This window comes from Oncorhynchus clarkii, chromosome 2 (genome assembly GCF_045791955.1).
Source record: "Oncorhynchus clarkii lewisi isolate Uvic-CL-2024 chromosome 2, UVic_Ocla_1.0, whole genome shotgun sequence".
Classification (NCBI taxonomy): Eukaryota; Metazoa; Chordata; class Actinopteri; order Salmoniformes; family Salmonidae; genus Oncorhynchus; species Oncorhynchus clarkii.
In genome coordinates, this window is record NC_092148.1 from 56,976,035 (window position 1) to 56,990,312 (window position 14,278).

Genomic DNA, 14,278 nt, shown 5'->3' on the forward strand with positions numbered 1-14,278 from the left:
CTTCAGGGGACATTTGTTTTGTGCTGTAATGAAACAAAATCAAGTAAATATGTAAGATTCATTACAATTGCCATGTTCACAAACTGATTTCTTCTATTGATGAATGTACCCGTCTCTCGCTGTGTTTTCATGCCAGATCGATACAGCGTGCATATCCTATCAAATCCTGGACACGCTTTTGTATCAATTATGGATCAGTCAATGTTGAAAAGCCTATCAGGCAAGAATGAAGCTAAGTTCTGTATTCGGTTCCTGCTGACATGATTCAGAACAAAAAACTATTGGAGATTGAGGTATGTTCTTACATGTCTCTCTCTCTTTCTGTCTCGCTCTCTCTTTCTGTCGCTCTCTCTCTCATTCTCTCTCACTCTCTCTCTCTCTTTCTCTCTCTCGCTCTCGCTCTCCTGATAGACATTGATGAGTGTTCTGATGGGTTCGTGGAGTGTAATGACAAAGCCATCTGTGTCAACCTGCCCGGCTGGTACCACTGCGAGTGTCGTGATGGCTACCACGACAATGGATTGTTCTCGGCCAATGGGGAGTCGTGCATAGGTGAGTTGACCCGCCCTTTTTCTCTCAATACTAAAAGAAGCTCCGTGGTTGTAGGCAAACTTCATTCAGCTCGTCACATGATAATGCCTATTGAAATTCCATGCATAGAGTATATTAGCACACTAGTTTGTGCGTTTCCATTATTCTAGTGTATTCTAACATTGATCATAGCAGCATATCTAACCATTGCAGAGATATAAATTTCCTTGGCCTTCTTTTGGCCATTTTTTTGCTGTCTGGTGCAGGTAATAGTGTTATTGGACATACCATTACTGGTACATTTTCCTCCAAATCCCTGTCTGCTTTTTACTGCTCATGGAATCTTTCTGAAACATTCTCTAGTCTAAAGCAACCTGTCAAGGGCTTGTCAAAATGGAAGAAAACCCTCAATCTAGCAGTGCACCTCAGCAGTAACAGTGCTGCAGCTCTGTCTGTCTGCCTGCTCTATAGCCTAATTTTACCTGTCAAGTCTACCTGATCGACACAGCCCACTGGGCACAGACGTCAATTCAACGTCTATTCCACATTGATTCAACGTAATTTAATTGAAATGACATGGAAACAACGTTGATTCAACGTTGATTCAGTGTGTAGCCAGTGGAAGAGCACATTAAAGGGGAAGTTTACCTAAAATCCAAGATTTCGTAAGTGAGTCCATATATTGAAACTAGTTTCCCCGATTCTATTTTGGGGGAGAGGCGAAGACAGTAGCCAAGCATTACAAATGAGTTATACAAAGTAAAACAGCAACCTACAAACATATGCTTATAATCTGTAATACATTTTTTATGGCTATGGGGCTAAAAGTAATTATATTGTTAGGATACTCATGGCCACTATTCTGTCTATTCTTCAATGTATTTATTTTTTATTTAACCTTTATTTAACTAGGCAAGTCAGTTAAGAAGACATTCTTATTTACAATGACGACCTACCCCGGCCAAACCCGGACAACGCAGGGCCAATTGTGCGCCGCATTCCAGGCTGTATCACGACCGGATAAAATTATATTGTATTTGTCACATGCCCCGAATACATCAGGTGTAGACTTTACCATGAAATGCTAACTTAGGAGCCCTTTCCCAACAATGCCGTTAAAAAGTAAGAATTACTGTCCATAACAATGTAAGATGACACAATTACTGTCTAGCTCCTCAACATATGCTAACTGGTAGAACACCTAGACTACAACACAATAAGATCAACTCAAAATGCAATGATTAGACTATACATACGTCCACACGCTCGCTTTGATGCTTTCTCTTCTCAGAGGACGTGCGTGAAGCTAGCCACAATAAGGATGAGCCACAAAAGGGAATTTGCGGTTCGCCTTCAAAATAAAAGTCCTCCATTGAAAATTATTTAAAACGGATACAAGTAGTGGAATCATGTCATATTTGGACTAGATGATGCTAAACAAGGTAGGAATGTTGTTATTTAAATCCAACAAAATATAATCATGTATTTATTATTATGGTTAGCTTCACACAGGTGGCTGTAGGAGTGTTTACATCGTATTTCCTGTTTGTATCGCTAGTAGCCATCTTCTGCATGTGTCTGTATCTTTCAATGGAAAGCAGTGAAATGCGCCTTCTTTCCTAGATTTATTACATAAGTCCAGCCAGGGACCGATCTCTTTAGGCTACCTGTGATACATCTTTTAACTTTTGCGCCTGCTCCTTCTCCCTCCTATAAAACTCACATGTTACATCAAGCTCCAAATAACGGCAAATACCTCACAGAGTTGCCCCACGAGAGCGCAGTTGTTACCCATGTCCGCTGTTGTTGCAGTCGGCCACATAATATAATGATATCAAATAATCGAAAAAGTACACATTTCCTGACTCAAAACCAATAGTACTTTTGTAAGTCATTTGGCCATACACTTTCAATAAAACAAAGAATTTATCCACAATTTGCGGATTTCTCAATCGCTCTTTGACAACGGAGCAGGTCTAGCACAAAGACACGTCATGAGTCACGTGATCCGTTTTTACAGCTTTTCAGTTCTAGTTTGGAATCATTTGTCTTTTTTTAAGCAGTAAGATGTGTGAATTTATGCATAAGCTACGGTAGTTGAACTGCGTTGAGCATATGTGTGAAGTCATCTCTCTTGCTCCCTACAGATATCAACGAATGCAAGATGGGGAGGAACACCTGTGCCAATGACACAGTGTGCTTCAACTTGGAGGGGGGCTATGACTGCAGGTGCCCCCACGGGAGGAACTGCACTGGAGACTGTATCCTTGACAACAAAGTCAAACACAACAGGCAGATCTGGGTGCTGGACAACGATAGGTGCTCCGTCTGCTCCTGTCAGGTGAGACAGAGAGGTAGATGGGTATAACACAAACAATGGTCAGAACAGTGGTGTTCTATTAGTTGATGTTAAACAATATGATGATTGGTTATCAATTCAGTTTGATATATGTTTAACCCAGAGGTCTGAACATGTAAATGCATCAACCAGTTGTTTGGAAAACGTGGTTTTAAATTAACCAAAATTATATCTATATTTTCCCTTGTGAATCTACGGCTACAGTCTTGAAACGTTTAGTAATTTAGTGTTTCCTTTTTGATAATGTCTGGCAATGCTAGCAGGTGATTATAGAGGATTAGTATGGGTATTGAATGATCAAGCATCACATTATTAATTTGATTACAGAGGAGGAGGGCAGAAATTAAGCTTAAATGAAACGAGTCGTTTTAATTGATTGGAAAAATTGAGAACCTGCCTGTCAAAATTAGCAGTATTGAACGGCTGAGTGAACAGAGAGCATAAACATGTTGTTGTTTTGGAGCAGTCACGGTCAGCTAGTAGGGAGCAATGGTAATTTTGAGTGTGTGTAATTAACCAATAACCAAGGTCAACTAGCAAAGATTGTTTGTGGGTTATAGAGCTCAAGACGGTACTTTGAGACTGTACTCGAGTCGTGTGTCGATTGATAGACCATGCATCTGCCCACCCCTCTGTGCAGACTGGCCAGGTGATGTGCAGGAGGATGGTGTGTGACTGTGAGAACCCCACAGCTGACCTGTTCTGCTGTCCAGAGTGTGACCCTCGCCTCAGCAGCCAGTGTCTGCACCAGAACGGCCTGCTGACCTACGGCAGTGGAGAGTCCTGGGTGGAGAACTGCCAGCAGTGCCAGTGTCTGGTAAGTACCAACAATACACAGCCTATAGAGAGATAGGACACACTGTACTCCGTTTTAGGAATTCATGTACGGGAGATACTGGACATCAGAGTGGTGGCCAGGGGAATAGTAAAGGTGCGTTTTTACGGGCATGTGCAGGTCCCTGTGTCCACACAGTGGGTGGCCTCAGAGAAGTGTTGTGGATAAGCTTGTTAGCTTGTCCTGGCAATATATAAAACAGAATTATGACGTGTCAAGAGCGTTCTTTATTGAATCTCCCATGAAGAAATGTGCACTGTTTGCATCGACTCTCTCCACTGTGCCGACCTTTTCTAAGGTTCCCGCATCCCTGCTGTTCAAACAACAGGAAGGCTTTTTTATGAGGATTTCACACTAAATCTGACAGAACATCACTACCTACCGCCTCCGATACGCCTTTCAGACGCACTTTACTACCATATATATTTTTATTAAATGCAAATGTCACGCTTGGCATTCTCCCTGGCCATTCTGCTCCCAGAGAGAAGTAACACTTAGCTGCATTTGTGTCACTATGCCTTTGCGTCGACCCACAAATCATCGTTCTGTCAGCCCTCTCTCTCTGCCGCCCGCCAGTCCCCTCCGGAAGAGTGGTATTACTGTTGGTCATTTTCTCCCTCAGATCAAACAGAGTGTTGTAGAACAGAAACACAGACAGCCATGTCACATCACTCTCCTTCTGTGATTAGCATATGAATACAGGGACACAAATGGTGCAGGTCCATGCAGGATTTAACCCGGTGTTTTACCCAAAAGGCTCAGACTTTTCTATTTCCATCTACGCGGGCCGTCACCCGTCTCTCACTGGGCCATAGCTGCGGTGGACCTGCTCTCACTTGGGGTCAAAACCACGCCACTGGTACTTTTCAACTGTCATTTATGTAGCAATGTCTAACTGTGAACTTTAATACCTGCCTGCAAAACAACTGTTTTTTATTATGCAAAGTTGATGATTCTGCTCATTACAAATCCTCACTGTCAGCCCTAGCTATGGAAACACAATTTCCCTAATATAACATAGGGTGTATACACTGGTGTTACAGTCGAAAAACAGCATAAGTCAGATCCATAGATAGAGTAGCAGGCAGCATAATGTTGTTCCCTTCTCCCATTGTGATGCTGTCCTTAAGGGCCTTGGGTGGATTACTTACAGCAGGCCATTATAGGGCTGGAAAAGTGTTGGAGAGGCAGGTAGATGTAGGCTGCTCCCTCTCTCCCTCCCCGAGGCAGGCACTCATATCCACGCACTCACACACACGCACACGTGCGCACGCACACACACACACACACACACACACACACACAAACACACACACACACACACACACACAGCCACCAGTCAAAATGGTATAAACAGCAGCGCTTGAAAGAGAGGAGCGGAGGAGAATGGTGCGTAGAGATAAGCGTGGGATCCAGTAGCATGACAGGGACGTGAAATGGACCCTGAATGCCTCCATAGTTATCAGAGCCAGAACCATACGGGCTCCGCTTAGACAAAGATACAAGCCACCTTTTACTTTAAATTTACTTGTGCACTCAAGCAAATGACAGAATATGTTATTTGACGTATGTACAGTATATATACAAAAGTATGTGGACACCCCTTCAAATTAGTGGATTCGGCTATTTCAGCCACACCTACTGCTGACAGGTGTATACAATCGAGCACACAGCCATGCAATCTCCATAGACAAACATTGGCAGTAGAATGGTCTTACTGAAGAGCTCATTGACTTTTAACGTGGCACCATCATAGGATGCCACCTTTCCTACAAGTCAGCAATGTCAAATTTCTGCCCTGCTAGAGCTGCCCCCGTCAACTGTAAGTGCTGTTATTGTGAAGTGGAAATGTCTAGGAGCAACAACGGCTCAGCCACGAAGTGGTAGGCCACACAAGCTCACTGAACGGGACCGCCGTTCAGTGAGCGGCGGTCCCGTTCACCTTTGGGATGAATTGGAACGCCGACTGCGGCCAGGCCTAATCGCCCAACATCAGTGCCCGACCTCACTCATGCTCTTGTGGCTGAATCGAAGCAAATCCCTGCAGCAATGTTCCAACATCTAGTGGAAAGCCTTCCCAGAAGAGTGCAGGCTGTTATGGCAGCAAAGGGGTGACCAACTCTCCATGATTTGGGCATTAATATGGAGTTGGTGATATGTATATCGAATTATATATGTTCAACGAGCAGGTGTCCACATACTTTTGGTCATATAGTGTATCTCTGACTCGCTACAATAGGTATAGAATGCTATGGGTATAGGATACTCTTTTAGCCATAGACCTGGAGACATGAAACATGGTTGTAGGAGGACACAAGGTTGTCTAGCCAAGGCAAATCTCTGACAAGGCTCACTAAACCAAATGTCACCAGTAAATGTCATTCTTCGCAGACGTTTTTTGGACGGACTCTGACGTGTACTGAGATTCAAAATACTGTTTCTGAACTAGAAAAGGAAAGATTGAAGAAATTAGTTTCTGATCTAGAGAAAGAGATTTTAGTGACTGACCCACCTTCCAGGGCCCATGTGAAGGTGATTAAATGACATCCCATACTGTGTCATGAATACCTATTGCCTCTGGCAATGGGGAAAGAGTTCTGCTTCAGGGGAATCACACTTAAAATGTTTACTCACTAAATGAAGGCAGGGAGCACACATTAGCACAGCATGTGCCTGTATTTTATAGCCCACTAATTTACTACAATATCACTAAAATGCAGAGCTAGCTGATTTTCAGCGATATTAAATAACCCGATGGGAGACTTACAGCAAACTAAACTCATAAGCAGTTTTGAGTTTCTGTGTGTTTGTGTGTGTGTGTGTGTGTGTGTGTGTGTGTGTGTGTGTGTGTGTGTGTGTGTGTGTGTGTGTGTGTGTGTGTGTGTGTGTGTGTGTGTGTGTGTGTGTGTGTGTGGTTTTTTTTCTTGCGCATGCTGATTTTTACATTTTCCAAAGAGGTGTAAACCACTCACTTCAGGGATGAAAATGTTATCAGAACTGGGTGATGCGGAATCATATCTAGGAAGGTGGCCAACATTATGACCTGTATTCACTGGCTTATTGAAACGGCTGCTGGAGAAATCCAATAAGGGTTCCCCAACTGGTGGGTGATTTCATTTGACCCCCACCAAGTTTTCTGAGCAAAAAATGAATTATATTTTTTATTATTACTGTTATTACTATTATTACTATTTTAATTTTGGAAATCTGTTCCAAATTGGTCTCACGCTACATGACCAAAAGTATGTGGACCTGCTTGTCAAACATCTCATTCCAAAATCATGGGCATTAATATGTAGTTGGTCCCTTCTTTGCCGCTATAACAGCCCCCACTCCTCTGGGAAGGTTTTCCTGTCACGGTCGTTTAGAGAGGGATTGGACCAAGGTGCAGCGTGGTAGGCGTACATTTGTACTTTTATTAGAATGACACCGAAAAACAACAAAATACAAACACGAACGTAACTCTACGTACAGAAAGCAACTACACACAAACAAGATCCCACAACTAAAGGTGGAAAAAAAGGCTGCCTAAATATGATCCCCAATCAGAGACAATGATAGACAGCTGCCTCTGGTTGGGAACCATACCCGGCCAACGAAGAAATAGAAAAACTAGAAAGCCCACCCAAATCACACCCTGTCCTAACCAAATAGAGAAATAAAAAGGCTCTCTAAGGTCAGGGCGTGACATGTCCACTAGATGTTGGAACATTGCTGCGGGCTCTTGCTTCCATTCAGCCACAAGAGCAATAGTGAGGTCGGGCACTAATGTCAGGCGATTAGGCCTGGATCGCAGTCGTCATTCCAATTCATCCATGTAAAATTAATTCATGTAAAAGGTGTTCGATGGGGTTGAGGTCAGGGCTCTGTTCAGGCTAGTCAAGTTCTTCCTCACTGATCTCGACAAACCATTTCTGTAAGGACCTTGCTTTGTGCATTGTCATGCCGAAACAGAAAAAGCCTTCCCCAAAATGTTGCCACAAAGTCGGAAGCACAGAATCATTGAGAATGTCATTGTATGCTGTAGTGTTAAGATTTCCCTTCACTGGATCTAAGGGGCCTAGGACGAACCATGAAAAACAACCCCAGACCATTATTCCTCATCCACCAAACATTACAGTTGGCATTATTCATTAGGGCAAGTAGCGTTCTCCTGGCATCCGCCAAACCCAGATTTGTCCGTCGGACTGCCAGATGGTGAAGCGTGATTCATCACTCAAGAGAACGCGTTTCCACTGCTCCAGAGTTCAATGGCAGGAAGCTTTACATCACTCCAGGTGATGCTTGGCAATGCGCATGGGGATCTTAGGCTTGAGTGCGGCTGCACGGCCATGGAAACCCATTTTATGAAGCTCCCGACGAACGGTTCTTGTGCTGATGTTGATTCCAGAGGCAGTTTGGAACTCGGGAGTGAGTGTTGCAACCGAGGTCAAACAATTTTTGTATACACCTGTCAGCAACGGGTGTGGCTAAAATAGCCGAATCCACCAATTTGAAGGGGTATCCACATACTTTTGTATATATAGTGTATTTGATCATAGTTATGGCGCCGGAGGGGATGGCTGACATTTTACAGGCTTCTATTTTAGTTTGTTTTTTCACATTGTTTGTAACTCATTTTGTATTTATTATTCGTAGCTGTCTATTTACCACCACAAACCAATGCTGGCACTAAGACTGCACTCAACCAGCTGTATAAGGCCATAAGCAAACAAGAAAAGGCTCATCCAGAAGCGGCGCTCCTAGAGGCCGGAGACTTAAATCTGTTTCACCTCATTTCTACCAGCATGTCACATGTGCAACCAGAAGAAAAAAAACTCTAGACCACCTTTACTCCACACAGATAGATGCATACAAAGCTCTCCCTCACCATCCATTTGGCAAATCTCACCATAATTCTATCCGCCTGATTCCTGCTTACAAGTATTAATGTATTTATTTTATTTAACCTTTTATTTAACTAGGTAAGTCAGTTAAGAACAAGTTCTTATTTACAATGACGGCCTATCCCGGCCAAACCCAGCCAAACCCTAACCTGGACGACACTGAGCCAATTGTGAGCCGCCCTATAGGACTCCCAATCATGGCCGGTTGTGATACAGCCTGGAATCAAATCAGGGTCTGTAGTGACGCCTCTAGCACTGAGATGCAGTGCCTTAGACCGCTGCGCCACCCGGGAGTCCAAAATCTCTATCTTTACATGATAATTTCTTGTCGCCTCAAGGTAGTATATAAGTATACTGAAATATTTGACAAGGGACAGGAACTATAAAATTGTAGGGATAATTGACTGTATATATTACTGTCTATCCCTGTCCCAGTGATATGACTCCAGTATATCTGTCTGTCTCTCCCTCCCACAGCAGGGTCAGGTGGACTGCTGGCCCTTGTCGTGCCCGCCAGTGGACTGTGAGTTCACGGTGGTGCCCGAAGGCGAGTGCTGTGCCCGCTGCATCATCGACCCCTGCCAGGCCGACACCATCCGCAACGACATCACCAAGACGTGCACGGACGAGCACGGCATCCAGCGCTTCAGCGGCTCCTCCTGGGTCAAACATGGCACTGAATGCACCCTCTGCCAGTGCAAGGTAACAGCCATGGGTATTTATTATATCTATGCAGACTTCGGCCAACTATCCTCCATATTGGTACCAAACTCTCCATGACTCTATCGAGGTTCTAAATGTCAGACCAAATTTGCCTTTCAGTGAGAAAAGTAGAAATAGCTCATTCTGAAGTAGAGAAAATTCAAAGAGAAGAACTGTATTGTGGTTGAATTCTAACAGCGACTCACTCTAAAGTGTCTCTCTCCTCCCCCTCTTTCAGAATGGACATATCTGTTGCTCAGTGGACCCCATGTGCCTTTAGTTCCTGAAGCTCTGAAGGCACCTCCCTGTACATTGTTATCCATGTAAAAACAACCTGCATTTTCCACCCTCCTGTCCAACTTCTTTATACCAAATACAAACATGTATCATAGAACACAGATGATGAACTACAGTAGGCCTTCCCACATGCCCCCTCTCTGTGTTCAGCCTCACCAATCAGGGTGACCCATGTGCATTGAGGAACACCCCCGAATCATCTGCAACATGACACTGTAAAATACTATTATGCTGGCATGACTGTGCTCATCGTAGAAACATTTAGCTGATTTCTAAACTTTTAATCTCTAAATGATATCCTAGGTAGTGATCGTTTTAGTCTTCATTTTAATTTGCCACATTATGAAAGTTGTCTATATTTTGTGGTCCTCTGTAGGATTACTTTCCATTTTGTATTTATTTCAAGGCTTGTTATTGTGTAATAGTGAAATAAAGTATTTCCATTTACATTAATTGAGTTTGTTTGAGCTTGTCTTTTTTCATGACATTCTTGTATTGCTCATCTAGAACTTTGATATCCATTTGATTCCAAGCATTACTCTTACTACACATTCTGTGGTCACAATAATGTCAAAAACTCCTCCTCCCAGGTCTCCTTCAATCAACACAGATGATGACAAATCGCTTGAGCTTTGCCTTCTCAGACGTCCCCACTTCCTGTGATGAGGACAGTGAGGTGAGAGAGAGGTCCTGTCAAAACATATGTAAGCTTGAAAGCGTGTTAAAGGAGAGGAGAGCTCATCTTGGATGTGACACCAGCAGTCACAGCATGTAAGAGGTACACATCCTCACGGCTAACCTTTCACATCTATTATTCATTCATTGCGCTGGTGGGATTCCTCTGTCTGCCCTGCTGCCTGGGTACATCGTGGTGGTGATTACATCGTTTATTAAAAAAGCACGATTATTTCACCTTTATTTAACCAGGTAGGCTAGTTGAGAACAAGTTCTCAATTACAACTGCGACCTGGCCAAGATAAAGCAAAGCAGTGCGACACAAACAACAACACAGAGTTACACATGGAACAAACAAACATACAGTCAATAATACAATAGAAAAAAATCTATATACAGCATGTGCAAATGAGGTAGGATGGAAGTAGGATGGAGAATGGAGGTAAGGCAGTAAATATGCCATAGTGGTGAAAAAATTACAATATAGCAATTAGTGATAGTAGTAAATGAGTGTGCAAGTAGAGATACTGGGGTGCAATGGAGCAAAATACATCAAATTAATAACAGTATGAGGATGAGGTAGTTGGATGGGCTATTTACAGATGGTCTATGTACAGGTGCAGTGATCTGTGAGCTGCTCTGACAGCTGGTGCTTAAAGCTAGTGAGGGAGATATGAGTCTCCAGCCTCAGTGATTTTTGCAGTTCGTTCCAGTCATTGGAAGCAGAGAACTGGAAGGAAAGTCAGCCAAAGGAGGAAATTGCATTGGGGGTGACCAGTGAAATATACCTGCTGGAGTGGGTGCTACGGGTGGGTGCTGCTATGGTGACCAGTGAGCTGAGATAAGGCAGGGCTTTACCTAACAAAGACTTATAGATGACCTGGAGCCAGTGGGTTTGGCGAGGAATATGAAGCGAGGGCCAGCCAACGAGAGCATACAGGTCGCAGTGGTGGGTAGTAATTGGGGCTTTGGTGACAAAACGGATGGCACTGTGATAGACTGCATCCAATTTGCTGAGTAGAATGTTGGAGGCTATTTTGTAAATGTCATCGCCGAAGTCAAGCATCGGTAGGATGGTCAGTTTTACGAGGGTATGTTTGGCAGCATGACTGAAGGAGGCTTTGTTGCGAAATAGGAAGCCGATTCTAGATTTCATTTTGGATTGGAGATGCTTAATGTGAGTCTGGAAGGAGAGAATGCAGTCTAACCAGACACCTAGGTATTTGTAGTTGTCCACATATTCTAGGTCAGAACCGTCCAGAGTAGTGATGCTGGACGGACGGGCAGGTGCAGGCAGTGATCGGTTGAAGAGCATGCATTTAGTTTGAGAGTTGTATGGCATTGAAGCTCGTCTGGAGGTTGGTTAACATAGGGTCCAAAGAAGGGCCAGAAGCATAAAGAATGGTGTCGTCTGCATAGAGGTGGATCAGAGAATCACCAGCAGCAAGAGTGAAATCATTGATGTATACAGAGAAAAGAGTCGGCCCGAGGATTGAACCTTTGGCACCCCCATAGAGACTGCCAGAGGTCCGGACAACAGGCCCTCCGATTTGACACACTGAACTCTGTCTGAGAAGTAGTTGGTGAACCAGGCGAGGCAGTCATTTGAGAAACCAAGGCTGTTGAGTCTGCCAATAAGAATGTGGTGATTGACAGAGTCGAAAGCCTTGGCCAGGCCGATGAATACAGCTGCACAGTACTGTCTCTTATCGATGGCAGTTATGATATTGTTTAGGACCTTGAGCGTGGCTGAGGTGCACCCATGGCCAGCTCGGAAACCAGATTGCATAGCGGAGAAGGTACGATGGGATTCGAAATGGTCGGTGATCTGTTTGTTAACTTGGCGTTCGAAGACCTTAGAAAGGCAGGGTAGTCTGTAGCAGTTTGTGTCTAGAGTGTCTCCCCCTTTGAAGAGGGGAATGACCTCGGCAGCTTTCCAATCTTTGGGGATCTCAGACGATACGAAAGAGAGGTTGAACAGGCTAGTAATAGGGTTTGCAACAATTTTGGAGCATAATTTTAGAAGGAGAGGGTCCAGATTGTCTAGTCTGGCTGATTTGTAGGGGTCCAGATTTTGCAACTCTTTCAGAACATCAGCTATCTGGATTTGGGTGAAGGAGAAATGGGGTAGATTTGGTCAAGTTGCTGTGGGGGTGCAGGGCTGTTGACCGGGGTAGGGGTAGCCAGGTGGAAAGCATGTCCAGCCGTAGAAAAATGCTTATTGAAATTCTCAATTATTGTGGATTTATCAGTGTTGACATTGTTTCCTAGCCTCATTGCAGTGGGCAGCTGGGGTGAGGTGCTCTTATTCTCCATGGACTTTACAGTGTCCCAGAACTTTTTGGAGTTTGTGCTACAGGATGCACATCTGTTTGAAAAAGCTAGTCTTTGCTTTCCTAACTGCCTGTGTATATTGGTTCCTAACTTCCCTGAAAGTTGCATATCGCGGGGGATATTCGATGGTAATGCAGTACGCCACAGGATGTTTTTGTGCTGGTCAAGGGCAGTCAGGTCTGGAGTGAACCACGGGCTATATCTGTTCCTTGTTCTACATTTTTTGAAAGGGGCATGCTTATTTAAGTTGGTGAGGAAAGCCCTTTTAAAGAATAACCAGGCATCCTCTACTGATGGAATGAGGTCAATATCCTTCCAGGATACCCGGGCCAGGTCGATTAGAAAGGCCTGCTCGCTGAAGTGTTTTAGGGAGCGTTTGACAGAGATGAGGGGTGGTCGTTTGACCGCAGACCCATTGCGATTGCTGACATCCTGGTTGAAGACAGTTGAGGTGTATTTGGAGGGCAGGTTGGTTAGGATGATATCTATGAGGGTGCCCGTGTTTACGGATTTGGGGTTGTATCTGGTAGGTTCATTGATAATTTGTATGAGATTGAGGGCATCAAGCTTAGATTGTAGGATGGCCGGGGTGCTAAGCATGTCCCAGTTTAGGTCACCTAACAGCACGAGCTCTGAAGATAGATGGGGGAAATCAATTCACATATGGTGTCCAGGGCATAGCTGGGGGCAGAAGGTAGTCTATAGCAAGCAGCAACAGTGAGAGACTTGTTTCTGCAAAGGTGGATTTTTAAAAGTAGAAGCTCAAATTGTTTGGGCACAGACCTGGATTGTAAGACAGAACTCTGCATGCTATCTCTGCAGTAGATTGCAACTCCGCCCCCTTTGGCAGTTCTATCATGTCAGAAATTGTTATAATTGTTATAGTTAGGGATGGAAATTTCAGGGTTTTTGGTGGTCTTCCTAAACCAGGATTCAGACTCGGCTAGGACATCCGGGTTGGCAGAGTGTGCTAAAGCAGTGAATAAAACGTAATGTTAACATGCATGAAACCAAGGCTTTTACGGTTACAGAAGTCAACAAATGAGAGCACCTGTGGAATGGGAGTGGAGCTAGGCACTGTAGGGCCTGGATTAACCTCTACATCACCAGAGGAACAGAGGAGTAGGATAAGGGTACGGCTATAGGAACTGTTCGTGTAGTACGTTTGGAACAGAGAGTAAAAGCAGCAGGTTTTTGGGCACGGTAGAATGTATTCAAGGCATAATGTACAGATGATAGGATGTGAATACAGTGGGGGTAAACCTATGCATTGATTGACGATGAGAGAGATATTGTCTCTAGAAACATTGTTTAAACCAGGTGAGGTCACCGCATGTGTGGGAGGTGGAACAAAAGGGTTAACTAAGGCATATTGAGCAGGGTTAGAGGCTCTACGGTGAAATAAGACAATAATTACTAACCAAAACAGCAATGGACAAGGTATATTAACATTAGGGAGAGGCATGCGTAGCCGAGTGATCGTTGGGGTCCAGTGTGTAGCTCGGCGGGCCGGAGACAGCTAGCGGGCCGGGGCTAGCAAGCAAGCAGAAGGTCCTTAGAGGGACGTCACGATGGAAAAAGTCTGTTGTAGCCCCCTCATGCTGTTACGTCAGCAGACCAGTCGTCATGGATCAGCAGGGCTCCGTGTAGTAAAAGGGT

The 14,278-nt window shown here is 44.2% G+C and overlaps 1 protein-coding gene across 1 annotated transcript in view; it reads left to right on the forward strand.

Annotated features, from left to right (window-relative positions):
• The window catches only part of LOC139381677 (protein kinase C-binding protein NELL2a-like), a 96,896-nt gene extending 86,833 nt beyond the window's left edge, over nucleotides 1-10,063 (forward strand). Inside the window, exons 16-20 of the mRNA XM_071125371.1 lie at nucleotides 412-552; nucleotides 2,679-2,872; nucleotides 3,531-3,707; nucleotides 9,089-9,313; nucleotides 9,552-10,063. Coding sequence (XP_070981472.1) covers nucleotides 412-552; nucleotides 2,679-2,872; nucleotides 3,531-3,707; nucleotides 9,089-9,313; nucleotides 9,552-9,593 — 779 coding nt within the window. The 3' untranslated portion in view covers nucleotides 9,594-10,063. The remainder of the gene's footprint in view (nucleotides 1-411; nucleotides 553-2,678; nucleotides 2,873-3,530; nucleotides 3,708-9,088; nucleotides 9,314-9,551) is intronic.
• Nucleotides 10,064-14,278: the final 4,215 nt, after the last annotated feature.